General features: G+C 47.3%; 1 protein-coding gene across 1 annotated transcript in view; it reads left to right on the top strand.

Moving 5' to 3' along the window:
- LOC138498349 (transient receptor potential channel pyrexia-like) overlaps nucleotides 1–27,321 on the top strand; it is a 738,095-nt gene that overhangs the window by 396,986 nt on the left and 313,788 nt on the right. The window contains exon 11 of the mRNA XM_069622140.1: nucleotides 12,989–13,059. Within this exon, the coding sequence (XP_069478241.1) occupies nucleotides 12,989–13,059 (71 nt within the window). The remainder of the gene's footprint in view (nucleotides 1–12,988; nucleotides 13,060–27,321) is intronic.

Here is a 27,321-nt window from a genome sequence, read left to right as displayed (position 1 = left end):
CTGGGTTATGGATCTGCTTCCAAGGGAGTTGGGAAAACCCTGACCTTTTGGAAGCAGAGATCATGACAGGATGTTTCCAGTGAATTAAACTTAAATTTCGCTCTTATTAATGCCAGGTCAGTTTGGAGAAATTCGATGCTTTCTCTGACTAAATCAGTTACCATAAATTAGAAGGACACCTACCTGGCTGTCTGATGAATCCCTAACTAGTTTTCATATTCTGATTCCCGCTGATTATTCAGTTAAATGCAACAGACAGCATAAAATTGGTGGTGGCAATGCTATCGTTTTCCGAGCAGAGCTCACGATTATCAACTTTGTAGAACTTTTCTGGGACAAGGTGTCACAAATCAGTTTTATGACTATGATGCTGACCCATGCTGTTTCTTTTAAAATGTTACTTGCTTATCGTCCCCATGAACCCATGAGTCTGTTTTTGAAGGGACTGCAGGAGTTTGTAACTACCACTATCCTACACTATAATAACTTTTTGATCCTGGCAACTTTAAGATTTGTTTTGGAGATGCAGCCTCCAATGATTGTGTTGTTGCATACTGCCATTTCAGGCTCTTCCTTTCTACTTTTCACTTCAGGACACATAGCAAGCTCTCTTCTCCCTCCTGAACCCACAAAATGACCCGACCGTGCAGATCGTCACCAAACCTCCAGGTATGCCAGTGAGGATACCCTGGATATTCCTGCACACCTCTCTCGCATGTGTGTCTTTTTACACCCTGGGCCCAATCATGATGATCTGGGAGTCCATGGCTGCATACATCCTTTCAGCCCTGGTAGAGGTGCTGCTTTGTGGGCCCATAGTGGTCTATGCCGGTCGCCCTCTGCCATTTCAACATGTCCACTGGCATCATTGTTCTACCGGCACCCGAGTGCCTCTGTGTATGCTTGCACTGTCGCTGAACTGATTGGGCCATCTTCTGGATATCTGGCTAATCAGTAGCTGGTAAGCGGGTCAGCCAGCCCACTCACCTAAGGCCCCTGTCTGGCCCAGTTAGGGACATGGGCTCTATCACTTCCCTGGCCGTCATCAGCTGTTCTACTGCACAACACGTAACTTTCATCCTCCATGCGCTCCAAGGTAAGAGCATCATCACGTTGCTAACGGAACACCGCCCCTTTCTGCCTTGGATCAGGCACTCCACCCCAAGTTACCTGTGAACACACTTTTCTCCTGATCTTCACCTCTGTAATACAATGGTTATCTTCATTCACCCACTGAACCTGCGTATTGCTTACCTGTCTATCGTGCCTTCTTAATGTTTGCACGGTAAACACATCTGCTCAGAAGCCTTTTACTTTGACTTTGACTCGCCTCCTGCCTGCAGACCGTCTCCTACCCCCCCTGCCTGCCATCTTTGCATTCCTCCAGAGCATATTGATTTCTGTGCCGTAAGGCTGTTTTGAAACTAGGTGTGCTTCTGCCATCTTTGCATTCCTCCATCCAGTATCTCATATGTGTGCTCCAACTTCCTCTTCTACCCTCTGCTAACTCTATATCCTGTCCTCTCCTATCGCTCTCGTCACCCCTTCTCACCTCTTTTATGTCACAGCACTTGCACTCTCCTCTCATCTGATATGACTCTCCCCCTCTCTCCTCTCTCTATGTCACAGCACTTTCACTATCTGAAATGTTCGCAGGCCTAGTACGGTAATTCTGTTCTATATTCCATCTGTCCTCCAGGCCTAGTACGGTAGTTCTGTTCTATATTCCATCTGTCCTCCAGGCCTAGTACGGTAGTTCTGTTCTATATTCCATCTGTCTGTCCTGTATTACCTGTCGTGCACTATCTGAAATGTCATCAGGCCTAGTATGGTAGTTCTGTTCTATATTCCGTCTGTTTTGTATTATTGTCCGTTCTGTTATATGTCTGTAACTTTTTAACACTTTAGCACTTGCCCACACTGAATGACTCAAGGCTTAGTAAGAATGTTTAAGCTTCCTAAATCTGCCAGGGTTTCTGCTTACCGTAAACAACTCCTTGGGTGCCGGATCAACAGAGGAGCAAGTTTAAAGTGCTTAGCCTCATATTCAAGAGCCTGTATGCTCTTGCTCCCCTCTATCTATGAAATACAATGTCACAATACCATCCTGCAAGAGCTCTTCGGTCAGAGGATAAGAATGTATTGGTGGTACATCACTTAAGATGCTATTCAAAGGGAGACAGACGTTTTGCAGTGGCTGGTTCAAAACTCTGGAATCTGCTTCCACAGACCATATATGCAATACAGAGTCTCTTCTGTTGTTTAGCAAACAGTTCAAAACTTTTCTTTTTCAGCAAGTCTCTTCTTGAGTTAAATAGTTCCACCTCTGTGCCTAGATACAGGTCTTCTGTGTGTCCCTCGTTTAGAGGTATGTGCTATATAAATGCCTAATCCAATCAGTCCAGGTGGTATTGATTTAACTGGACCACACCTTATTTATTTATTTATGTATTGGGCATTTGTATGGCTAACAAGTGTTTCCAGGCGCCATGATGTGCATGTTCTACATCAACACACAGTGTGCACAACATGGCTTTCTCTGTGTAGACTAGCAATGGAGAATTGGGAATGGGCCTTCAACCACTGCATTTTCCTAGGGGATGTTCACCACCTGTGCGTTCTGGGCAAGTGGTCGGATGCAGCAGGCCAGTGAAGGTAAATCATGAGTAGGAACTCCATTCTGTAGGGGTAGATCGGATTTTCCCATGGTGAGAGACACTGCAGGTGAACTTGTTTGTGTCTGTGTCTAACACCAAGTGCAGGTGTCATGGCTCAGGCTCCCGCGGGTTGCAAACAACATTGCATGATCCAACATGACACCTTATGCGTTTCCTCCAGTTCCACTTATAAGAGAGTTGAAATCCTGGCTGGGTGCATCAATGATGCTCTACTTTCCTGAATGGCTTTGTCCTGGCTATATTGAGCTGGAGGGCTCTCATAAGATCTAGGGAATCAAGAGCTCTCTCCGCTTTGGACTGCAGCTCAGGAAAGAAGGTGGGTAGGATTATCTCTTGCTCCTTGGGAGACTTGTGCCTTATATCCTTCCATATGCATGGAGGAAGGCGGATGGCATGCAGGTGTAAGTGACGGTTACTCGCTGTAGTGATTACTTTACTCCCATTGCAGATTCACCTTTCCTCCATACAGCCTCCTCATACCCCATATTTAGAAGCTGCTCATCATCCCATCTAGCCATGGCGAAAATACGGACTGGCAGACATTGCTGCTTATGCTGGTGTGATAGGTTTCAAACAGATGGAAGATACACGCAGCTGTATGCGCAAATCTTACTCTCTGGTCATGCATAATAAGGTAGTCCCTCAAGATAGCACAATGACATGAGGAGCCAGTTAAGGCTGTGGGGAACGGATGCAGCCTTAGATTCACAAATTCATCAAGGTTACCATTAGGGCATGTTTAGTAAGTTCTCTTCTTGAACCTGGATATTTGAATATAGCTTTCCTCGACTAAATCAACAAAGTAGATGCAAATCAATCCTCCAAGGACTTTCATTTGAGAACTGTACAAGAAAACAGTGGATGCCCAAATCACAAGGACAAAGCAGAGTGTTAAAAGGATGTGGATTTCAACATACTTAAGAGCATGTTGCTGAGGCTGATTGGTATGAAAAGAAGAATTTTTCAGCCATGAATTATGAACCCCAAAGAAGCAGAAGAAGGGGATGATGTTGATTATTTACCAACAATTATTCGTTGAAACGCCTGCTGGCTGCATTTGTATGGATATTGCTATTATATTTAAACTAGGGCAAAATTGCGAGAGAGAGGTAATATCATTATTAATGTTTCAAAAGAAGTGTAATGAAGTAATAACAGAGAGACTGGTTGTATGGTTGCAGTTTCAATTTTCACACCCGGGGAAGGGCACTCGGCCAATTAGGTGGCTGGAAGAGCGGGCGAATGCACTGTATACCGCCCAACCTTTCCAGCCACCCGAAGCCCTTCCCCGGGTGGCCCCTTCTTGATTGTGGAACGGCAAAAGGGAGCTTCCCCCTTTGACGCCTGTGATGCTGGAAATACATTAGAGGGACAGGGCCTTCGAATCCTTGTCCTTTATTGCTTTTTATCATGTGTTCTGTCCTGTTTTCCACGCTGGAGTTCATGTGGGACTCCTGGCGGTGCGGCTCTTCCTGTATTTGGTTTGGTGAACAGACCATTGGAATAGCCTTATGGCACCCATGGGTGGGAGTAGGACCCTGTACTCCTAGTGTATGTTTTTGGGCACCTGTGTTGGCTCACAGAGCAGGGTACGGGCTGGTGGCAGCTCTGTGCTAAAGTGACAGGTGCCCTGAGCGTCCTCCATTTTGAGATGCCCGGGCCCTGTCACTGGAATCAGTGGATTCTTGATAGGAAACAAGATGGCCCTGGTGGCCTCTTGCTTTCTATCGACTGTTACCTTACTTTTCCCAAAGTCCTGGGAAGCCCTGACTCTGTCCCTTCCCCCTGACTTGACTTGTATAAGTTCCATACATGGTGTTCTGGGGAAGTCACGGCCAGACCGGATGGAGCCTTCCCAATGACTGTATGTTGTGGGTACACCCATGGGGTGGGACCTGGGTGAATGGAGTGTGTGACGAATACGCTTTCTGTGTTATGGGTGTCTAGTATCTGGTGTTTGACACAATGACTGAGACAGCCCTCCCCGAAACTGGTATGACTGCAGTGTGTAGTGCTGAATGTCTGGGTGCTTGTCCGAATCCACATTCTGTGTTGTGAGTGTCTGGATGGAGAAGAATGGCCTGTATGCACAGTGCGCCTGATTGGCTGCCTGACTGCCTGAATGCCCTTCTGAGTGATTGGTTTCCTGAGTGTGACCCAGCAGAGTGAATGGGAGATCAACAGTATATCTGGGGGGCTCTCACTGCTAGAAATTGTTCAGAAGCTGAAGTTGAAACTGATGCTTAACTTTGAAGTCCACTGGAAGAAGAAGAACTGCTGCTGTCCTTCGCTAATCTGAAAGCGGCTGTGCCTTCAAGGAACTGATCCAAGAGAGGACCTGGTTAGAAGACCTCTCCCCGAGCTATTAGGGACCATCGTGCACCAGCTGATCTTTGCCAAAGCTCCCTGGTAGACAGACCTACAAAAGGCTGCCGACCAGAGAAGGGGACCACAGAGGAGAACGAAGTGAAGCACCGGACAGCCGTCCACCTTCACCGACCAGCGTCGCCGACCAGAGCCGCTGTGCTCCCTTTGCCTAAGAACATTTGATCCAAGGACTCCCTGGTTTATCATCGTCGACTGCTTTCGCCCTGCCGGAGAAAGTCAAGGCCACCGACGACTGAAGAGAATCCGCCGGTGGGTTTCCCGCCACCCAAAGACCTCAGAGACGCAGATGAAGCCAGCCGTGGTCACGTCCCATTCACCGACGCCAGACGCCAATGACTCAATGCCCTTGCTGGGTCAAAGTTCTTCATTGACTCATTGAGGCAACGAACACTCCTCGTCGAGGTGCACCGCATGCCTCTTCTTCACAGGACGTTCACAAGCTTTCATCAACGAGCACCGGGAAGATCAATGCTGCTACCTCGACGACAACGATCACCTCTTTCTTCGCCAAATCTCGACGACCCGCGGCTCCTGCCTGAAAGGGAGTGCGCTCAAGAACGGCCTGTCGACAACTCACTGAAGAACTCTACGAAACCAGGTACTTTTGGCCAGTAGAACTTTCATAGAAGGAGATAAGACTCTAATAGTCAATATATGGACTGCGCTTGTAGTGCATCTTCATTTACAGGTTTCCCAGGTGGGGGAATCCTCATGCAGAACTGTGCCTAGTGGTAGGGGCCCAGTATTCTGCCAATTGTCTAACCAACTTGTTTTCCTCCTAAGTCTATGGTTGATATTGTTTTGCTTTGTCGATTCGTATGCTATTTGAGTACAGTTGATGCATTTTAATGGGATCAGAGTAATCGTGGTACCACCTAGAACTGTATATATTTACCATTTTAGAATTGTCGGAGCACAAAGTGTATTATCGTGATTGTGTATATAATCTTGAACCTTATTTAAATAAAGACTGTGTTTTAACCAACATAGTGTGTGGACATTCCTTTGTGGGTGCTTGTGGACTACACTGTGCTTAAGAACCAGCCCGTATCACCTGCTTAGAGCTAAGTCTTGATTGCTTGCCACAACACCAATAATAGAGAATCTTGGCTGGGGTCCTCTGTACCTCTCCTCTGACATATAGAGAGGTGCTTTACAACGCCCACCCTCTCCCCACCCCACAAAACAAAACATACCCCTCCTCCAACCCCTACATCCCTTCCCACTTACCTGCTGGACCGGGGCTTTGTGCTTCGGTACTGGCATTCTTCCCACCGCGGCTGTTTCCATAGGAATGGAAAAGGGACTTTGTCCCTTTTCCTATGGCGGTGACCATCTTTTTCTTTTTTTTCTCTCAGGAGATTGGCGTCATACAATACGGACAGCCAATCTCCCGGGGAAAAAAATAAACCATTCGCACCATGGATGAGTTTGGGGTGGGAATGGCTATCACCCCCTTGTTGGGACTGAGCAGGCCGGTAACAACCCACAGTCCTCGCTGAAGCCCTTGCATCGCTCGGGACTGCCTAGGCTCGGACTGGCGGGCCATTACCGGACACGCCTGCCACACCCCCCGTCCCTGACTCGGGGGTGGTTGCCACAGTGAATGACTGAAGAGAAGGGTCTAAAATAATTAGGGTGACAAGTTAATTAAATAGATATGGTAATTGATATATTCTTCTTTATAAATACTTGCTGACCTATTGTTGCCCTTCCTTTAACGGGTAATTCCCTATTTCATTGGAACATTTTATTCTCCTAAACACTTTCAGGAAGGTAGATGGGATGTAGGAGTAAGTAAAGGTTCTTGGTAGTGAGTACTGTACTCCTAGTTCACAGTTCCCTAACCTCCTTACACCCTCCTAAGACCCCTCTAATAAGATTTTAATTCCTCCGACCTGTCTGTGCTGAAAATAGGAACTTGCAGGTGTTGCTGGTGGGCAGAGTCAGCTTATGCTGGGACCAGATCCTAACCATGTGCGCATGTTCTACCACCAAATCAGAATTTTTGGAGGACTTTTTGTGCAAGAGATGCGAGTCACGTCCGGATGGGAAGGACATCCATATCTCCAGAGGAAAGGAGGCTATGCACTAGAAATATAGTAGTATGACATGGTCAGGGTCATTGCCCTGCCAAAGAGGGCGAGAGAGACCCAGCTCAGCCAGGTGGAAGCTCACTAAAAAAAGTGTAAAAGAATTAATAAAAACATAAAAATAAAAAAGCCCTACACCAGGTATGTGAAGCGGAAATTGAGGGGGGTCACCAGTCCCTGAAAAATCCCCCCTTGATCCAATTTTGATAAAACTGATGCCACTCATATAATCTCAATGCCTCTCGAAACAGTCGCTTGGCACAATTCACTGTTTCTCTTTCTAGAACTACATCTCCCACAATGCAGCAGCAGGCAGCCAGGAAAACCTGAATTTGGAAGCAAATACTGGGACATCCCAACATTTTCAAGACTGTATCTATTACACATAGATGCCTCGCCAACTCAGCCCCAACCTACCTCTCGCAGAAGATTTGCAGAGCCCACTCAGACCGACCCCTCAGGTCGGTATGTACCAACAGGCTTATGCTACCGAAATTCAAACACACTAAAGCTGGTGGGGCAAGCTTTCCTACCTTTGCAGCTAGGCAATGGAACGCATTTCTGCCAGCACTGAGAGCAGAACAGTCATATTGGTGGTTCAGGAGAACACTGAAAACCTGGCTGTTCGCTTAAAGGAATGGGTCGCCCAAAAATGTTTATTTCAAAAATAGATAGGCAATATAAAAAAAAAACGATTTGCATTTTTTTTTCGAAGTCCCTATGTAAAATTTTGAGCAATTCAAGATCAAAAATGTGCAAAAGCTAGCACATGGGCGCATCCATTTTGTGAAATGGATGCCCGCCTGTGCTGGTTTTTGCTTTTGTGGCACTAATGAAGGAAAAGCCAGTCAGCTGTAGTAAACAAAAGCTACCACTTGGTGGCTTTTCCTTCATTGGTGCCGGGACTCGGAGGACGCGGACCAGAGACTACAGGCAGAAAAGCTGCAGCTGCATCTCGGTAAGTGCTATTTATTTATTTTTTTTCAAATCAGCACTAGCTATGATTTTTTTTCTAAGTTTTCCGGGCTGGAGGAGCCCTGAAAACTTAGAAATAAAACCGCAGCTTTAAAAACGTTGTATTTATGTTTGCGGTAGCTTTTGAAGCGACCGCAAACATAAATACAACGTTATTGTGTTTGAAAACGCTGCAGTTTTTCTTTCTAAGTTTCTCAGGTTCCTCCGAGCCTGAGAAACTTAGAAAGAAAAACCGCAGTGTTTTCAAACACAACCGCGTTGTGTTTCTGCCTAAATCTGCTTTCCCATTTGGGGCTCTAGGGCTCCCCACGGGAGCCCTATAGCCCCAAATGGGAAAGAAGATTTAGGCAAAAACACTGCAGCATTTAGCATTTCCCATTTGGGGTCCTCGGGGCCCCCCGTGGGGAGCCCGAGAGCCCCAAATGGGAAATCAGCTGTAGGCAGAAACACTGCAGCATGTAAACACAACCAAATTGTGTTTCTGCCTGCCTTGGCTTTCACTTTGGGTCTCCGGTGCTCCCTTAGGGGAGCACCGGAGACCCAAAGTGATAGCCACGGCAGGCAGAAACACAACGCGGTTGTGTTTGAAAACGCTGCGGTTTTTCTTTCTGGGTTTCTCAGGCTCCTCCGAGCCGGAGGAGCCTGAGAAACTTAGAAAGAAAAACTGCAGCGTTTTCAAACACAATAACGTTGTATTAATGTTTGCGGTCGCTTCAAAAGCTACCGCAAAAATAAATACAACGTTTTTAAAGCTGCGGTTTTATTTCTAAGTTTTCCGGGCTCCTCCAGCCAAAACTTAGAACAAAAACCGCAGCTAGTGTTTATTTTTATAAAAAATATAGCACTTACTGAGATGCAGCTGCAGCTTTTCTGCCTGTAGTCTCCAGTCCCCGTCCTCCGCATACAGCACCAATGAAGGAAAAGCCACCCAGTGGTAGCTTTTGTTTACTACAGCTGGCTGGCTTTTCCTTCATTAGTGCCGCAAAAGCCAAAGCGAGCACAGCGGCGGGCATCCATTTCACAAAATGGATGCCCCCATGTGCTATCTTTGAGCTTGAATTGCTCAAAATTTTACATAGGGACTCGAAAAAAAAAATGCCAATCGTTTTTTTTTATATTGCCTATTTTTGAAATAAAAAATTTTGGGCAAACCATTCCTTTAACTTTGTAGGAGAGGGCGTCACTCCTCGGATTTTCTGTTTCTTTGTCTATTTTTTGACCTTCCAAGACTCTGTGTAACTGGCTGTTCAGCGCCTTGATGCCACCAGATTTAGTTGCACTTAATACATGAAAAATAAAATAAAATGCAGCAATTGCAGCAGATTGTTAACTGGTAACATAACCCAACCGCAACCAACACCCCAGAAGAACAGAAATCTCACCAGCAACTCAGAAAATAGAATTTCCATCTGACAACATGACAGAGAAACACCAGCCTTTTTGCAAAACCATGCTGTAAAACGGGGGCGGTGCTTAGAGGGTTAGCCCTCCTCCTCAGGGAAAGGCAGGAATGATTGGTGCAGGAAGTTCGGGGAGCACTGCAACCAATGTGGAGGTGAGAAATGCACTGCACACACAGACCTGCTGTATTAGAACCAGGCAGCAGGAAAAGCACAGTATGGTTTGTACAGCTGAGGCTGCAGGAGAGGGCGGGGGGCGGGGGGGACTGAGAAGCCAGGTGGAGGAAGGATGACAGAGCAGAGTGTTGGAGAGTTAGAGGAGGAGCTTTGAAAAGTTTAGGTTTTTAGAGCAAGAGTGGTATCTGTGGTGTGTAGTGTAATGTATTCTAGTGAAGGAAGAGGGAAGGGGGAACAGGAAGTCAGAGAGAAAGAGAAAGGAGATAGTGTGGGATATATCAGTGGAGAAGTGAGGGTAGAGGTTGGTGTGAGAGGGAGTGAGTGTTAGGAGAGAGGGGAGACAGTAGAGAGGGGTATAAAAGTGTGGTGCAAGGACTAGGATGTAGTAGAGAAGTGGGGAGGGCGTGAGAGTGGCTGTAGTAGAAGGGTGAGCAGGGCACCATATCGCTGAGTTTGGAGAGGAGAGCAGTAGTAGTGGGGAGGGAGTGGTAGTACTAGGAAGAGTGGAAGAATTGCATCAAATGGTTGAAGAGAGTACTATTAGAGAGAAGTAGAGGCAGTCATAGTAGAGAGGGAATAGTAGTAGGTATAGTAGAAGGAGAGAGAGGTAGTAGTGTGATAAGCAGCCGGGTCTGTGGCTCAGTGGACAAATGCATACACTACAAGGGCCTGTTTTTTACATCATGGTCAGAGGTTCGAATCCCAGCAGGTCCACTCAGCCCTTTATCCTTCTGAAGTCGATAAAATGAGTACCATCAAGGTGGGTAACAATAAACATCTGTTATCTGTCAGTATCACGAAATGCCCCTTGGGGAGAACATGTGTTCTACAAATAAACCTGTTTTGTTATACGCAGTAGTAATAGCACAGGGAGTAGTTGCTGTAGTAGCAAAGCAGGAAGAGTAGCAGTAGTGCGAAGAAGGTAGAGAGAAGAGTGGTAGGGAAGAAAGAAAGTAACATCGAAGAGAGAGACGAGGGGAGGTGAGAAGATGGGTTGAGTTGACAGCTCGGAGGAGAGTTGGGGAAGGAATAGACTAGTGAAGAGGTAGGTGGCGATAAGATCAGAAGTCATCTTTGGTGGCGTAGAGCCAGACAGGAAGTCCCTGAGGGAGATAGCTGGCGTTTTAGGGATTCCCACTTAGAGCAAGGTAGCAAATAGACATTGATCTCCAAACTAACTGGGGATACGACGGAGAGAGGGACGACCCTAGCACCACTTCCGAGACCCCTTTTCCAGCTGGTACTCCTCTCGGTCCTGCGATCCTATAGCTTTTCTGCACCATACGTCTACTGTGTGCTTTAATAAAAAAAAGGCTTGGAATTAAAGCGAATCATTCAGGCCATCTGTTACAGTCACTTTTACTTTTATCTACTGTACACTCTTCTTGGAGGTCTTTTGTATATGCCTATTTACGTGAACTTAAAAAGGGAAATGGAGCATTAGTATTTGGTACATGACACTAATAATTTAAAAATAGAAAGACGCAAAAAGCGGGCATTATTTTTAAAGTTACCACGTTTACTTTGATAGTTGCTTCATTCGAGTTGCATCTTGATGTGTGTTGTACTTCAGGGTCTACATCTATACAGCAGAGCCGCTAAGACCGAACTACTGCTTGTTGGCTCCCCATCTACACTGGGCAAACTTGACGCCAAATATCAATCCTTCACCGTGGATAATATTCCCATCAGAATCTCCCAAACCATCAAAACACTGGGTGTATATCTAGAACCCAGCCTCACCATGGACAGACAGGTCAATGCCATCGCCTCTTCCGCAGCATATCACTCCAAACTCATCAATGCCATCCGGCCCTTCCTTTCTCAGCAAAACTGCATCTCAATTGCCAGAGCCATCATCGGCTTTCGACTTGACTACTGCAATGCGCTGTTCATTGGAACTTCCCAAAAAAACCTCACCAAACTCCAGATTGCACAAAATAATGCCTTAAGAGCTGCTACCGTCACCTCTCGCAAGGAACACATCTCAGGGATCAGGAGGCAGGTACACTGGCTCACCATCAAGGAAAGGGTGGTCTTCAAAACCTTGGCCCTTACACATAAATGTCTGCACGATCAGGCCCCCCCTTATCTGACACAGAGGATTACCAGACAAACAATCAACAGACCGTCTAGAGTAGCCTATGCTAATCGCATCACTGTCCCGCACACGCGCAGAGTGCGGGCAGGAGGCACTAGCTTCCCCTCTATGGCGGCGACCCTATGGAACAACCTCCCAGCTCAGATTAGATCAATTGAGTCTCACACAGCCTTCCGCAAGGCCTTAAAAACCCAGCTCTTTGTATAAAAGAGCCCCTCAGTCTAGGTCTACACCTCCACTATATCACCTAGCACACGCTCTGTTACCTAGGAAAGTATATGAGTAACCAACTGTAACCTTCACTGTATACCCGCTGCAACTATGTAATAGGACTGTATATCGTCTGTAACCCTGTAACTGAACCTACCTAAGTATACCATATGGGGCCCCTTATTGTAACCCTCAAGCAAGCCTTCTTTAAATCTCCTTATAGCGCCTCGTTGCCTCCGGGCTGTAGTGCGCTCTACAAATACTAAAATAAATAAAATAAATAAATAGCAGGGAGTGATTCTTTGCTATCTTTGCAAAGTCCAGGTTTCTGAATCCTTGCTGAAAACAAAACATCTCACTACAAGATTTAACTGTATTTGAAGTTCCTTTGACAGTATTAGTGATGTTCTAACACGTGTATCTTCTAGTCTACATTTGTTAACATGTGGTTGAAATAGTTTGTGTATGAATCCTGAGAAAGCTATATTATTGACACATTTAGTATCATACATGGCACATACATTGTGAACATCATTGCATGTTGATCCACACATCGTTCTGAATCATACAGGTGTTTGCTGTAGAACTATGTAGAACTATTCACCACACAGAATCGCATTCAGCAATTCATTTAAATGCTTTTATGGAAACACTGAGCCTGGACTTATCAGCAACATCACATTTTATTTAATGCTTATTCCTTAAATTGCCCAGGACTGCGCAGAAACTTTTTATCCGGAAATCTAGGTCCACCAGGCGAAAGTCACAATTAAAGAACTATGTATTCCTGATGCTTATATTTGAAATTCTAAATCTGCGAAAATCCATCCCGGTTCTTAACTGTTTATAATGAATGAAAATCCCAGCATTCCATTGAGCCTGTATTTTCATGGGTGTATGTTCTCACGCTTTAAATGTAGAGTAGTTCAATGTTCATGTTTTTTCATTCAAATGTTTCCTTCCTAGGAAAAACAATATATCCAAAAAGGGATAAAGGATTTGGATGAATCACATCCTGCATACCTCAAGGACTTCTGGTAAGGACATTTTTAAATGTATTTCATGTTTTAGGACAAATGCAGCAAACTTTATACTGAAGATAATGAAGACAGTCTGATTGGGTATTCTACTGAAAGGGAATAATTTGCCGCTCATCCCAGCAATAGGGATGGCCACAATTCATAAGCCAACACCAGTGGTGTAGCACAAAATGTGGGGGGCCCCCACGTGAGTCTTAATGAGGGCCCCCTCCCCAAGCTCGGCAACAAATCATGGGTTGCGCTACACTCTGGGGCAACCTATACTACCACGCTTGCGCAATACAAATACGATCATGCTGCTGCAGGGCCACACCGCACACTTCACTAGGAGAAGATAGTAGTATGTGATTAATGCACTATACAACACATTTTCTGAGAATAATTGCCTAAAAAGCCAGTGCTGTTTTGTAGGGTAACACCAATCCAAAAAAAACAATACATGCAAGTCACCAACAGTGTACAGGAACATTAATGCTTTAATTAATGTAATGCGTTGCTGTTAAAAAAAGTCATGCCACAATGAAAACATGTCCAACTGACTGCACAATGTAGACCAGTCTAGAAACGTAATAACATATTACAGTAAAACATGCCATGCCACATTAAGACACACTTGGACTGGTTGTATAAAAATGCCAGTTGAAGCAATTAAACTTATCATGGTTATTCTATCACAGATGCCCAGAAAAATATACAATGCCACCGTAAGAAACGGCTAGACTGTCAGCACCCATATTCCAATCTAGCCAGGTAATTATAGTTATAAGGACTGCTTTATCAGAGATACCCAGTTAAAAAAAATATCAAGCCAAAGTAATAAATGACTAGACTGGCTGCACCAAAATGCCTGTCTGGCCACTAATAATGCACATCATGCCTGCATAGACATCCCCTCTCCCTCCCACCCGGTACCTGAACCCTCAAAATCAGCGCTTCTGTCCAGAATTACCTCTGCATCCCTCTTCCTCGTCCCAGTGCTTAAGTATGACGCACCTTGCCTCATAGGTAACTACTTGGACGAGGAAGAGTGGTACTAGGAGTAATGAAGATTAGAGGCAACTAAACCAGGCATTACCTCCATGTGCCTCTACCTCTGCCTCGTACTGATGTGTATATGAGGCATCATGCCTCACACACAAGGACTGGGACGAGGAAGAGTAGGGCGGAGAGTAATGAAGATTACCAATACATAATTCAGGCATTAAACAAAAGCACACACATCATTCACCACACACTCACACACACACACAGCCCCCCCATACATTTACATGTGCACCCTATCAACATACACTCCCACACGCACACCCAGGCAGCCACCATACATCATGTCGCACCTAGAAACACTTGTTTACAGGCACATTGTAAATGCCATATCAGATTAGCACTCACTCATTAACACACATGGGCCCTCATTACGACCCTGGCGGAAAGTGACTGACCGGACCGCCACAGCGTAAATAGCGTTTCCGCCATTGCACGATGGAGCAAAGTGCGGCCCATTCCGACCCATCGGGCACGAGCACCACGCCATGGCGGAAGTGCAAAGTCCGCGATGGCGCAAATGACCCCAAAACGGCCCACACCGCCGCCGTACGGCGCCCTAGGTGCAATACCGCCACCCATCATAGCGGACACCGCAGTGAGCGCCAACCGGAAAGTACGGTGACCGTAAATATACGGAAACGGAAGTAAAAACATGGGCCCGGAACGGGAAACAACACCCCGTACACCTATAAAACCACAAAATACACACAACCACTAAAAACACCACCCTGAGACACATCCCAACCCGTCATCCACCCTAGTGAAACCAAGAAAAATGGGAAAAGTAGCGAAGAAAGCGTGCGACCGCAAGCGGCAGGTCCACTTCTCCCGTGAGGAACTCACCGTGCTAACAGAGACCCTCCAGGAGAATGCCGCCGCCGTCTTCTCCACGCAAATGACCAGGACGGCACTTGCGAACAAGAAGGCCATATGGGCCCTGGTGGCACAGCAGGTAAGTGCGGTGGGGACCGCACCCCGCAACCCACAGCAATGCAGGAAGCGGTGGGACGACCTGCGGATACGCGTCCGTAGCATACTTTCTGCCAACCGCAACATTGCCACAGCCACCGGGGGAGGATCGGAATCACCCATCAAGTTGACCCCCTGGGAAGAAATCTGTGCCTCCACCATTGGAATGGAGAGCATAGAGGGAGTCGGAGGGATGGAGAAAGGAGTGCAGACATCCGGAGAATCAGGTAGGTGGCCCAAATAAAACCATGCCAAATCCACAATGTCCAATCATGTGACTCACATGTGTCCACATAGCGCAACAGCAACACATGGCCAGGAGAACGTCCACACACATTGGCCTGATAGCGCACTTTAAAACTCACAATAAATACATAAATAAGTAAAAACCCCAAAAACACCCACTACACGTGCAGCAGGCACACCCTAACTGCAGGCTGCCAAACAACTGCACCCTCACTCCACACACAAATGAAAGCACCTCCAAGGCCCCGACCCAAATCACCCTCAGGTACCACCCCAATGCATGTGATACATTGCCATTCCAATTCCCACAGACCCATTAATAACGCTCGCCCTCCTTTACTCCACCACAGGGTCCGATCCAAACGACGAGCTCCAGGACACCCCTACCAGCACACCTGCAAAGAGGGCCAAGACCGACGGCCAAAGACCCTCCACCTCAGCTGCACGCATCAAGACACGGCAGCAGCACATATCAAGTGGCAGCACACAGGAGGGAACATCAACAGGCACCCCAGCAGCCAGCATGCCCACAACAGCACCACCACAGGTCCCCCCAATGGATGCCACAGAAGGTACTGCCTCTGGTGGCAGCAGCACCATAGGTGACACCCCATTAATGGCAGCATGCTCCGACACAGAAGACGGGGATGTCGAAGTCAGATCCATCCATGACCTGTCCCAATCCCCCTGTCTGTTCCATCCCGTACACCATGAGGATACCACGCAGGGGCACCCACAAGACGACGACTGGCCATCCCCCACAAGCCCTGTGGCAGGGCAACATGAGGCGAACAGCCCCTCTGTGACACCACCGCAAATGGCCATGGCCCAGCACAGGCAACAGTCCCTCGACCAGTTAATCGTGCAACAGCAGCAACTGGCCACGCTCCTCAAGGACCATGCCGATGGATGTGGGGGCATAAAGGCAGACATAGAAACATCAACTGAGACACTTAGGGCACAAATGGAGAGTAGCACCGAGAGCCTGAGAGTCCAAATGGAGAGTAGCACCGAGAGCCTGAGAGTCCAAATGGAGAGTAGCACCGAGAGCCTGAGAGTCCAAATGGAGAGTAGCACCGAGAGCCTGAGAGTCCAAATGGAGAGAAGCACCGAGAGCCTGAGGGGGGAACTGCATGCGACGTCCAAAGACGTATGTGCCGAACTTGCCGCAGTGCGCCGTGTGCTCACTGAGCTCTCACAAACCCTTAGGGACATGCATGGACGTGAGCAGGCAGAGACATCATCCGTTGCAAGTTCCGTCCAGGGCAGCCCCCAACGTAGATCTGGGAGGAACCTGCGCTCCACAGGCAGGGGTGCCCCTGATACCCGCAGAGGGGGCTTGCAATAGCGACTGCCCACTGACAATGAGCATCTCTGGACACTGGTGTTCGGGGGGGAGGTAGGAGGGTGGAGGGGGTGTGTTGGGCTCACTTGGGTGGCGGGTCGATAGGGTGTTCAACATGATATCACATATGCCATAAACAATGCACGATCAAACAATGAGATGTGTGGACAATGATCTTTGTGTACTAGGCCATCATAGGCGTGCAGTCCATATTGTGCATGTACCAGACACACACAGTGCCACGAGTCCCGTGTCCATGTATCAGCCACCAGGCGTGAGTGCTAGAAGCATGCATCTATGAGATGCTGACGAATTTCACGGCCCTCCTGTGCCTCGCAGACTCCTTGAGGTGCTGCCACATCCCCACCCTCATCATGACCATCTTCAGGTGCTTGCAGTTCTGCGTCAGGGGGCATGGGCACATTTCTACGTACGCACATGTTGTGGAGCATGACACATGCCATCACCATCTTTGCAACCTTCTCATGGCGGTACAGGAGTGCCCCGCCAGACCTGCTGAGGCACCGGAAACGGGTCTTCAGTAGGCCGAATGCCTGTTCAATGACTACACGGGTACGTGAGTGGGCATGGTTGTAGTCCTCCTCATGCTGGTCCCGTGGGTTCCGGACTGGTGTGAGGAGCCATCTCTTCAGTGGATATCCGGCATCACCTGTATGTGGACGATAAACGAATTATGTGGAATGCCATTGCTACGTACGTACCCCCCCCCTTCCTGCCAGGTCATTGCCGCATCACATACCCCACATCATCATGCATGAAATGAGACTCACCGAGTAGCCAGGATCTGTTCCCTGCGTGTCGCTCCATGTAGCGTGGTATTGTAGAGTTCCTCAAGACCATAGAATCATGGGTTGATCCAGGGAATCGGGCACAACAATGTGTAATGATCCTGTTGGAGTCACACACCATTTGTACATTCAGTGAATGAAATTGTTTTCGGTTGCGGTACTGGGCCTCCATGGCATGTGGGACGACCAATTCCACATGGGTGCAGTCGATGGCACCAATGCAACCCGGTATGCCGCCAAGTGCATGGAATCCCACTTTTGTGTTGGTTATTTCCTGCTCCGAGCGTGGTAGAGAGATGTAGTCGTCTGCGTGCTGCAGGAGGGCATCGAGCACTTGCAATAGTGTCCGTGAGAACAGTGGCTGAGAAATGCCATGCAACTGTCCGACTGTGTGCTGGTAGGTGCCTGTGGCCAGGAAGTGGAGTACAGACACCACCTTCAGTAGGGGTGGGATGGCGGTTGGGCTATCTATCATGCTGACAAGGTCAGCCTGTGTCATGTCCACAATGGCGGCTATGGTGTCCCGGTCCAAACGGTAGAGGGTGTGGATCTGCTCATCAGTGAGGTTGAACGGATGTGCTCGGAGGCGTGGGATTGCGGGCTGCCTGCGTGGTGGTAGTGGCTGTGCTGGCAGCCCTTGCTGGCCCTGCCTTGCCCTCCTCCTCCTCCTGCGTCTCCTCCGTGCGGCCGGTTGTAGTTGGTGTTCGTCTTCTTCTTGGAGTTGGAGTACTTGCAGTGCTATCAGGTCCCCCAGGGCCAACATCGCGAGTCCTGCCGGTAGCATTTCGGAGTGGGTGTGGTTGTGGGAGGAGACTGGGTGTGCAATTTATGTGTTTTCAGGCTGTATGGCCTCCACCTGTGGTGATTCATTCCACCTGTGCAAGCTGCTCTCCCCTTTGGGCGAGCACGTCCCGCACACAACGCTGCAATTCGAGGAATGGCATCTTGCTATTACAATCATGTATTAGTACCCGATGGCCGTGTAACATTGGTTGATATGTTCATTCGGCTATGGTCCCATTGTTTCACATGCATTCTTTGCAGTCGCGAACAGACTTGTGAAGGGTCAGTGGAACGTAGTACTCGAGTAACGGTGGACCCTCATGCATCACTGTACCGAGGTTCACCGACGGGCGGGGCCTCCCATTTGTGAGTGAAGGCAGTTGGCATTTTCACACACAGCTGCACTAGATGGATTAATTTGTGATTTCAAGCGGCCACAGATGCCTTTTCGACGTGATGTTGCAAATGAGGAATTCGAAGGGCGGCGCTTTCGGTCTTCAGCTAGCGGCGAGGAGATGCCCACAGGTCTGACTGCAAATATAACGTTCTATTGTTCAGTGTCCTTGGGACAGGGGCCATGGCGAGGATGCAATGATTGATATGAATAGTTTGGGATGCGCAATAGCGAAGTGGATGATGAGGCCGGACGTTCCCAAATACATGTCACTTCACAACACTGGAATTACGGGCTGGGGCACAGTGGATTTTGCAGGCTGCATAACGCACAGACTCAATGGAATTCTCACATGTTATGTGAGTATGGAAACAGGCGTTCTCATTACGGGATGAGGGAATGATGAATGGATGCATGGACAGATGATTTGATACGGTGTTTACCATGTACAGGGCTTCTTGGAATCTGTCCGCCTCCCCTGCGCTATGTGATGCAGGGCTGCCATAGTGGGACCATCGTCTATCTGGCCTTGTTGAGCCCTCCCTGTCTCGACGCGCCTTCAGACACTTGTGTCCATGCACGTTACCAATCCCATCTGATGGATTCTGTTTTCACAGACGCATGCACAGGTACACTCGTTTGTGATGATGTTTTCACCTCGATATGGATAGTTATGAGTCGCAAGTGGTTTTGGGGTGGTGATGATCCTTTGGAGTGGGCTAGCATGCATATGGCTGTGGATCTAGTGTGGTCATTGAAGTGAGTTGTTCGAATGTAGTTCTGATGGCCATTCTATTCTTTTTCTTTTCTTTTGGTTGACAGGTATCTCCTCCCCTTTTGCCACTGCCATCTGTATGCCACTCCTGCAGATGGGTTTTACTCCCGACACCTGCTGCTTCGTGTTAATCAGTGGAGCAGCATTACGATCTTATGGGACGATCACCAATGGGCCACATGCCCTTACGCAGTACTAGTGGCTCGGAGCAACATTTCGGCCTTTCAGCTGGACTAGTGCCTCCCTATTGGGACGGCCCTGCGGTTCTAGGCGCTTCCATGTTGCCTTTTCGTACGAGAATGTAGCCCCTGTGTACCATGAAGGAACAGGGCGTCACACAAGAAGTAGCTGGTCATTTATTGCGGATGCAGCCCACAATGGTGAAATGTGTTTTGGAGTTCATGGCCTAATGGCTGTATGGGCTTGGTGAATTTGTTGTGCATTAAATTTCTATTCTGATTTGGGCCGTGTGGCGTTCTTCTTTGCAAGTGATGTGGCATATTCCTATTTGGGGAGCGATGTATTGTGAGGAGATCTGCATTGGGTTCCAGCTTCGGAGTATAGTTGCGTGGTACTGTGCTGGGCGCGTTTGCCTACGAAGCCCAGTGAGGTCAGGGGTGAGGGCTGCCAATATGACTGTTTGAATGATGTCATGCTCAGGGGCGGGGGATTAGGTTTTGTGTAACAGATGCCGGTCAGCCAGGTGGATTGGTGGAATGATGTGATTATCGGAATATTGCTGGTCACAGGTGCCTGTGTTTGCATGCGTTTCTTGGTGGGAGACTGAGGTCATGTCCATTGGTATAGCTTCTGTATTCGTGCCATCTGTGCCCTGCAGCTCCCATTGGCCCCTCTTGTGATTCTTTTGTTCGTTGGCATGCATGGGTGACTTGTACATTTCACTGGTTGCATTGTGACTTCGTTGCACCTACGGGGAGTTGTACTATGTGGCCAGGGAGCGGTGTACAGGCACTCAGTGGGGCCGTTTACGGTTGATTCGCGATGCCGTACTTCTCACCATGGCGGAATGGTACTTTCCGCCGTGCCTGATGGCGTTAAGTACATGTCCGCTAGGGTCGGAATTCGCGTACCCTTGCGCCATGGTGCTAATTACGGTTTGGCATGGCGCGCGCGCGCGTACTTGGTGCAGTTAGCGTTGGCGTTCACTACGGTGTTGCTAATGGCATCGTACTTTACGGTGACGGGTCATAATCGCACCGAGCGCTATTCGATGGCGGTATTGCATTTCCGCCATCGTTTTTCGATTTCCGCCAGGGTCGTAATGAGGGCCATGGCATTATATGCATATACACACAGACACTTACATGCACGCAGACACATTTAAACAAAATACATTTTCTTTCCTTTTTGAATTTGTTGGTACAGGTAACAAAGCCTTCAGCTCCCTGCAACAGCCAGGAAGAGTTTGTTCCCGTTATGCACAGAGGATCTGGAGGCCTTCATGTCATGGCGTGGGGGGGCGCTATGACTTCAATAATAAATGGTTTATTTTTTAAGTCACTCAGACAGCATAAAGAAATATTCCCGTTACAGGATTGAACCTTAGCAGAAATAATTTCTTTATGAAAGCAGAATGACTTAAAGAAACGATTTCTTTTTTAAATCATAGGGCTTCCCCCACCCCATGACATGTAGGCCTCCAGCCTGGAGGCTTCCATGTCATGGGGTAGGGGGAGCCCTTGTACTTAAAAAATTAATACATTTTTTTTAAGTCACTCTGCCTTCATAAAGACAATTCCAATACTTGCAAGCCCCCATACTGACAGCAGAACTCCTGTGCCAACCTATGCCAAAACACAGACACTGAGACGAGGAGGAACAGGGAAGCAATGCAGAGCACTAAAGTCCTGGAATGGGAGCTGCGCTCTAGTGGCTGGAATAATCCAGTTTGTGCCAGGACATTTAAAATCCTGGCAGTTCAAGAATGAGGGAGTTCTACTTTCCCCAATACTGGTCGATGGACGAGAAGTAGAGCAGCTCCACCGGAAAGCAGAAGTGCCTTTACCAGAGCCTTCTCAAGAGATCCAGAGAGAGAGAGGTTTCCGCCTGCAGAGCGACAGCATGGTAGGCTGGTGAGTGAAGGTCCAGGCACGGCGAGCATCAGGGGACAGACAAAACGGCAACACAAAGAAACGCTGCCCCACTAGAGAGGCAGAGAAACATGAAGAACAGCTAAGCAAGCAAGCAATACCGGTGAGCCCAGGGAAGGGACGTGGCAAACCAGGTCACTTGGCGCTTTGTATTTCACACCAAGAGAAGGCAGAAACACTTAACAGGCGAAGCCGAGCAGGGGAGCTGGGATACCAGAAGCCTTTAAGAGAGAGAGAGAGAGAGACAGAGAGAGAGTGAGAGAGAGAGAGAGAGAGAGAGAGAGAGAGAGAGAGAGAGAGAGAGAAGGAAAAGGGGGTCAAGGACCCAATGTTTGAGAAACCACAATTGCTACACTGAGAATACGTCCTGGCAGGAGAATATATCAGCAGTCTGTTGCGAGTCTGGAGATCCTCACCCAAAGTGAAAGAGAACACTGAGAATAAGTCTTGACAGGAGAGTACACCTGGAAGCTTGTTGCAAGTCTGGGGACCTGCACTCAAAACATAAAGAGAATATGCTCTGGCAGGAGAGTAGACCAGGCCAAAGTGAGTGCGAGTCTGGTGACCCGCACACAGAAGGTAAGATGAATGTTTCAAAGTCCTGGCAAGGAAGTATACCAGACAAGGGGATTACAAGTTAAGGACCCGCATTCCATCATAAATAAAGACATTCAAGGCAGCCTCTTGAAAGTGAGTGAAATCATAGGGGAGGGGCACCACATCTCCTTGCAATGGAAAAGTGATTGAACATTGGTGAAATAAGTGAGTGAGGGGGTAAGGAAGAACCCTTGAGTGTGTGAGTCTAGGGGAAGGGAGCCATGCCCCCTGGATAGGAACATTGCCTTTTTAACAAGGAAAACAACCGTTGTTGAGAGCTGAGTTGAAGCTGAAAACTCAAGGGGAGGGAAGGCCTTCACCCATCGTTCTGAGAGTTGCAAAACCTTGGGGAACTTTAAGCATTTGTACATTTGTGCACCTTTTGGAATTCTATGTTGAAACATTGAAGAGCACTACAGAGGGCCAGTTGAAAGAAAGACTTTATCCCTTTGCACATTTTCTTAGGCTTAGTTTGTAAGGGTCAGGAGATGATTTTGGACACCAGAAAGAGAACTCTTCTTTTAGACATTTTGATACTGACATCCTTTAGTTTCGTTGAGGTAGGGAAACCCCTCATAGAGTAACAGTGCAATAGGTATTTCTCCAATCCTTCTTTTACTTGAATAAAAGAGAAAGAGAACACTGAGAATAAGTCTTGACAGGAGAGTACACCTGGAAGCTTGTTGCAAGTCTGGGGACCTGCACTCAAAACATAAAGAGAATATGCCCTGGCAGGAGAGTAGACCAGGCCAAAGTGAGTGCGAGTCTGGTGACCCGCACACAGAAGGTAAGATGAATGTTTCAAAGTCCTGGCAAGGAAGTATACCAGACAAGGGGATTACAAGTTAAGGACCCGCATTCCATCATAAATAAAGACATTCAAGGCAGCCTCTTGAAAGTGTGTGAAATCACAGGGGAAGGGCACCACATCTCCTTGCAATGGAAAAGTGATTGAACGTTGGTGAAATAAGTGAGTGAGGGGGTAAGGAAGAACCCTTGAGTGTGTGAGTCTAGGGGAAGAGAGCCATGCCCCCTGGATAGGAACATTGCCTTTTAACAAGGAAAAGAACTGTGGTTGAGAGCTGAGTTGAAGCTGAAAACTCAAGGGGAGGGAAGGCCTTCACCCATCGTTCTGAGAGTTGCAAAACCTTGGGGAACTTTAAGCATTTGTACATTTGTGCACCTTTTGGAATTCTATGTTGAAACATTGAAGAGCACTACAGAGGGCCAGTTGAAAGAAAGACTTTATCCCTTTGCACATTTTCTTAGGCTTAGTTTGTAAGGGTCAGGAGATGATTTTGGACACCAGACAGAGAACTCTTCTTTTAGACATTTTGATACTGACATCCTTTAGTTTCGTTGAGGTAGGGAAACCCCTCATAGAGTAACAGTGCAATAGGTATTTCTCCAATCCTTCTTTTACTTGAATAAAAGAGAAAGAGAACACTGAGAATAAGTCTTGACAGGAGAGTACACCTGGAAGCTTGTTGCAAGTCTGGGGACCTGCACTCAAAACATAAAGAGAATATGCCCTGGCAGGAGAGTAGACCAGGCCAAAGTGAGTGCGAGTCTGGTGACCCGCACACAGAAGGTAAGATGAATGTTTCAAAGTCCTGGCAAGGAAGTATACCAGACAAGGGGATTACAAGTTAAGGACCCGCATTCCATCATAAATAAAGACATTCAAGGCAGCCTCTTGAAAGTGTGTGAAATCACAGGGGAAGGGCACCACATCTCCTTGCAATGGAAAAGTGATTGAACGTTGGTGAAATAAGTGAGTGAGGGGGTAAGGAAGAACCCTTGAGTGTGTGAGTCTAGGGGAAGAGAGCCATGCCCCCTGGATAGGAACATTGCCTTTTAACAAGGAAAAGAACTGTGGTTGAGAGCTGAGTTGAAGCTGAAAACTCAAGGGGAGGGAAGGCCTTCACCCATCGTTCTGAGAGTTGCAAAACCTTGGGGAACTTTAAGCATTTGTACATTTGTGCACCTTTTGGAATTCTATGTTGAAACATTGAAGAGCACTACAGAGGGCCAGTTGAAAGAAAGACTTTATGCCTTTGCACATTTTCTTAGGCTTAGTTTGTAAGGGTCAGGAGATGATTTTGGACACCAGACAGAGAACTCTTCTTTTAGACATTTTGATATTGACATCCTTTAGTTTCGTTGAGGTAGGGAAACCCCTCATAGAGTAACAGCGCAATAGGTATTTCTCCAATCCTTCTTTTACTTGAATAAAAGTCTATAGCAATCATCACAATGCCTCTTTCTGAGTGTTACTCCTGATTCATTACATGGCCTATTGGAGTAAACAGTTATACTTGCCAAAACCCTTTAAATGTTTCATTGTAAACCTGGTTTCTAGTGACTCATTCAACAGTCAAAGTTTTGTGTATTACCGTTTGGGGCTGAGTTTCACAAAAAATAGGTAATTTGGGTCCAGCCCGGGGCACTCCCTTTGTTCTCTCTTGGAAGGATTGTAATCATACCAAGAGAACAGACTGCACCCACGGAAGGTAAGGAGAGGACCAGTGCTTCATCAGAAGGCCCTCCCAGCACAAAAGAGGGGTCACTCAAGGGTGGTAATTACTGATGTCTCTTTGATGTATGGCAGCCAGAGAGAGGGAGGAGTTAGAGTAGGCCAGGAGAGAAGTTCCAGTCAATATAGGGGCTCCATCAACTTGGGATTTCAGAGGCCAAACACATTGTTTCTCTGTGCGCCCTCTATAAACTCCTCTTGACAGGGCATCTGTATCTTTTTTTTGCCAGGCAAGTACTCTTGTCACAGATGCAAGGATTTAGTCCTTAAAGAAGGCTTGAAATGTGTCAATCATCTGTGGCAAAATGTTCTCATAATGGGATGAAATCCCCCTTTAACTTGAATCATCGGAGGACCTCAGCGAAAAAAGGTTTCACCTGGAACTTTATTAGGGCACAATCTGCCCAAAGACCATTACCATGAAGGTGAAGATAAACACTTCCGAAGAGGTAGCAGGATCCTCCTCTCACTCACTTCATAGGGTCATTTGAATTGACCTGCTTTTTGGACAAGGCCTACATGTGGCCTGAACACTGGTAAGCAGGGAATCTGTTTATCTCCTCAAAAAGGTTTTCGAGTACACTCAACTGCTTTTGAGTTATTTTTGAGTCACGTAGGTACTATTGACACTAGCCATTTTTCAAACAGGTTCGAGTTGGTGACTCGACCATCACTTGCCTGCACTTCAGCTCTCTTCGATCTGATCACCGCTTCAGAACAGTATTACATTGCTGGACCTCCTTGAACCGGTTCAACTGTTTTGAACCTCTGAATCAACCATGGACCATCACCTGCCTGTTCTTCAGCTTTTTCGAGACAATCATCACTACAGACTCACATTATATCGCTGGATTGTATCGAACTGACACAACTGTCAACAGCAATTCGGTCAATCTTGACGTCGACTCGAACCATTTAAAAGAGCTATGAAGCTTGGCTCAATGCTGTCGGGCCATCTATGAAAAAGATAAAGATATCCACAGTGAGTCTGTCTCCTTGGACTGTTTTTTAAGACCCCACTGACAATTTAAGACCCCAATCATTGACAAGCACATACTTGAACTTGATCATCACTGAGGCAACCTTTGTTTTTCTACCCCTTTCTTCAGACTTAGAGTGCCTAGTACATCTGAAGATCTGCAAATTCAGTGTCTTGCTTTAGAGGAGTGGGTTACTAGTGCTTTATTAGTGTGTTTGTATTTTTATTTAAATTCAGAACCTGAATTGGGCATTACCTTTATTTTGGTTTAACAGTACTATTGCTTTTTTGGATGGAGGCGCAGGAAGTATACCATTCATGTTGTGCCTGTTTTACCTTTGTTTGAGATCAAAGTTAGTTAAGTAGTAGTTTGAGGCTGAGTAGGGGTTTTATCCACTTCTCATCCCGGTACTCTTGCAGAGCAGGATGCGGTACTTGGGGTCTCCCTTCCTCACGTTTTCAGCACAGGACAAGGGTGGACTTTGGAGCACAGCACACGCTCGAGCTTTCCCAGCACGAGCCTCCAGTTCCGCTTCCAGCAATCAGGGCATTCAGTGGTTAAGTCTCCTTCTATCAAAAAGTCTCTTGCTGCCATGGGCATGATGTATTCAAATAAGCAGAGAGCTCCTTTTCACATAAATATTTGGTGATGCCTTTTCCACCCCTGGGGCGCCCTCCTCCGGGCTCAAACCCTTCTCAATTGATTGCCTCCTTCCGCTGGGTTCACTATGGCTTTCAGCACAACCTTCTTTTGTGACTTTCACAAATCTTAATGTCTTTTTAAACAGTTCACTGTGGACCTCCTTCGGTCGGGTACACTTTTTCCATTCAGTTCTTATGGTGCGGGATACACTTCCCTTAGCTTCACAATCATCTGTCAGTCAAAGACTGTCGACTGTACAGAGGACTTTACAAGACCCCTATATGACCACTTTGACTCCCTTCTTGCCTTCTGGTTATGGTAGTTTCAATAATCGGGAAATCGTCCAGAGTTTCTTGAGTGAGCACCCAGATGATGCCGGACCCCTCTGTTGCTGGTTTTCCACCTTTTATCATTAATTGTTTGTTTAACCTTTGACAGTTCCATTAGCCGTTTGCTACTTTTCGTTCAACACAGTTCGGTTTCTTATTGACTCTCCTCTCAACTCACCAGCTGTGATGAACCACTTGACTTTCTTTCTCTTTGGAGTCAAGGTTGGTACCACAGAGACAAATGTCTCTCCCCGGCTTGGTTATCAGCGGAGGAGCATCTTGTGTACCGTTGACATCTGCTGCAACACACGTTGGCTATTGTTCGCAGCCTTGCGATTCCTTCAGCAGGGGTTTCACGGGTCGGAAAGGGCAAGGTCGCTTCTCTCCTTGTCACTCTCTCGGTATGCGCTAGTCTTTCTCCTCCTCTTGAACTGCCATGCTGAGTTAGCTTCCTGAACGTGGGGTCTGCCTTGCTCCTAGTGTGCTCTCGTGCTCAACCTTTTATCTCTGTGGGGAAGGGAAAGGGCCGTCAGGTGTGTGTGATTCAGGTCAATTGCCTGACTTTGCCTGACCCTTGTGTTGGGACATGTCAGGTAAATGGCTTGAGTGTTAGCCCGTCGTCCTTTGTAATGTGCGAAACTGTTCGCGTCTGAAAAGAGGGGGGGGTAAAGTGTTTCTGTATCCTACGTAAAAGGGTGG

The sequence above is a fragment of the Ambystoma mexicanum genome, chromosome 5q (genome assembly GCF_040938575.1).
Source record: "Ambystoma mexicanum isolate Mex_15411 chromosome 5q, UKY_AmexF1_1, whole genome shotgun sequence".
Classification (NCBI taxonomy): domain Eukaryota; kingdom Metazoa; phylum Chordata; class Amphibia; order Caudata; family Ambystomatidae; genus Ambystoma; species Ambystoma mexicanum.
This window is presented reverse-complemented; position numbering and strand designations above follow the sequence as displayed.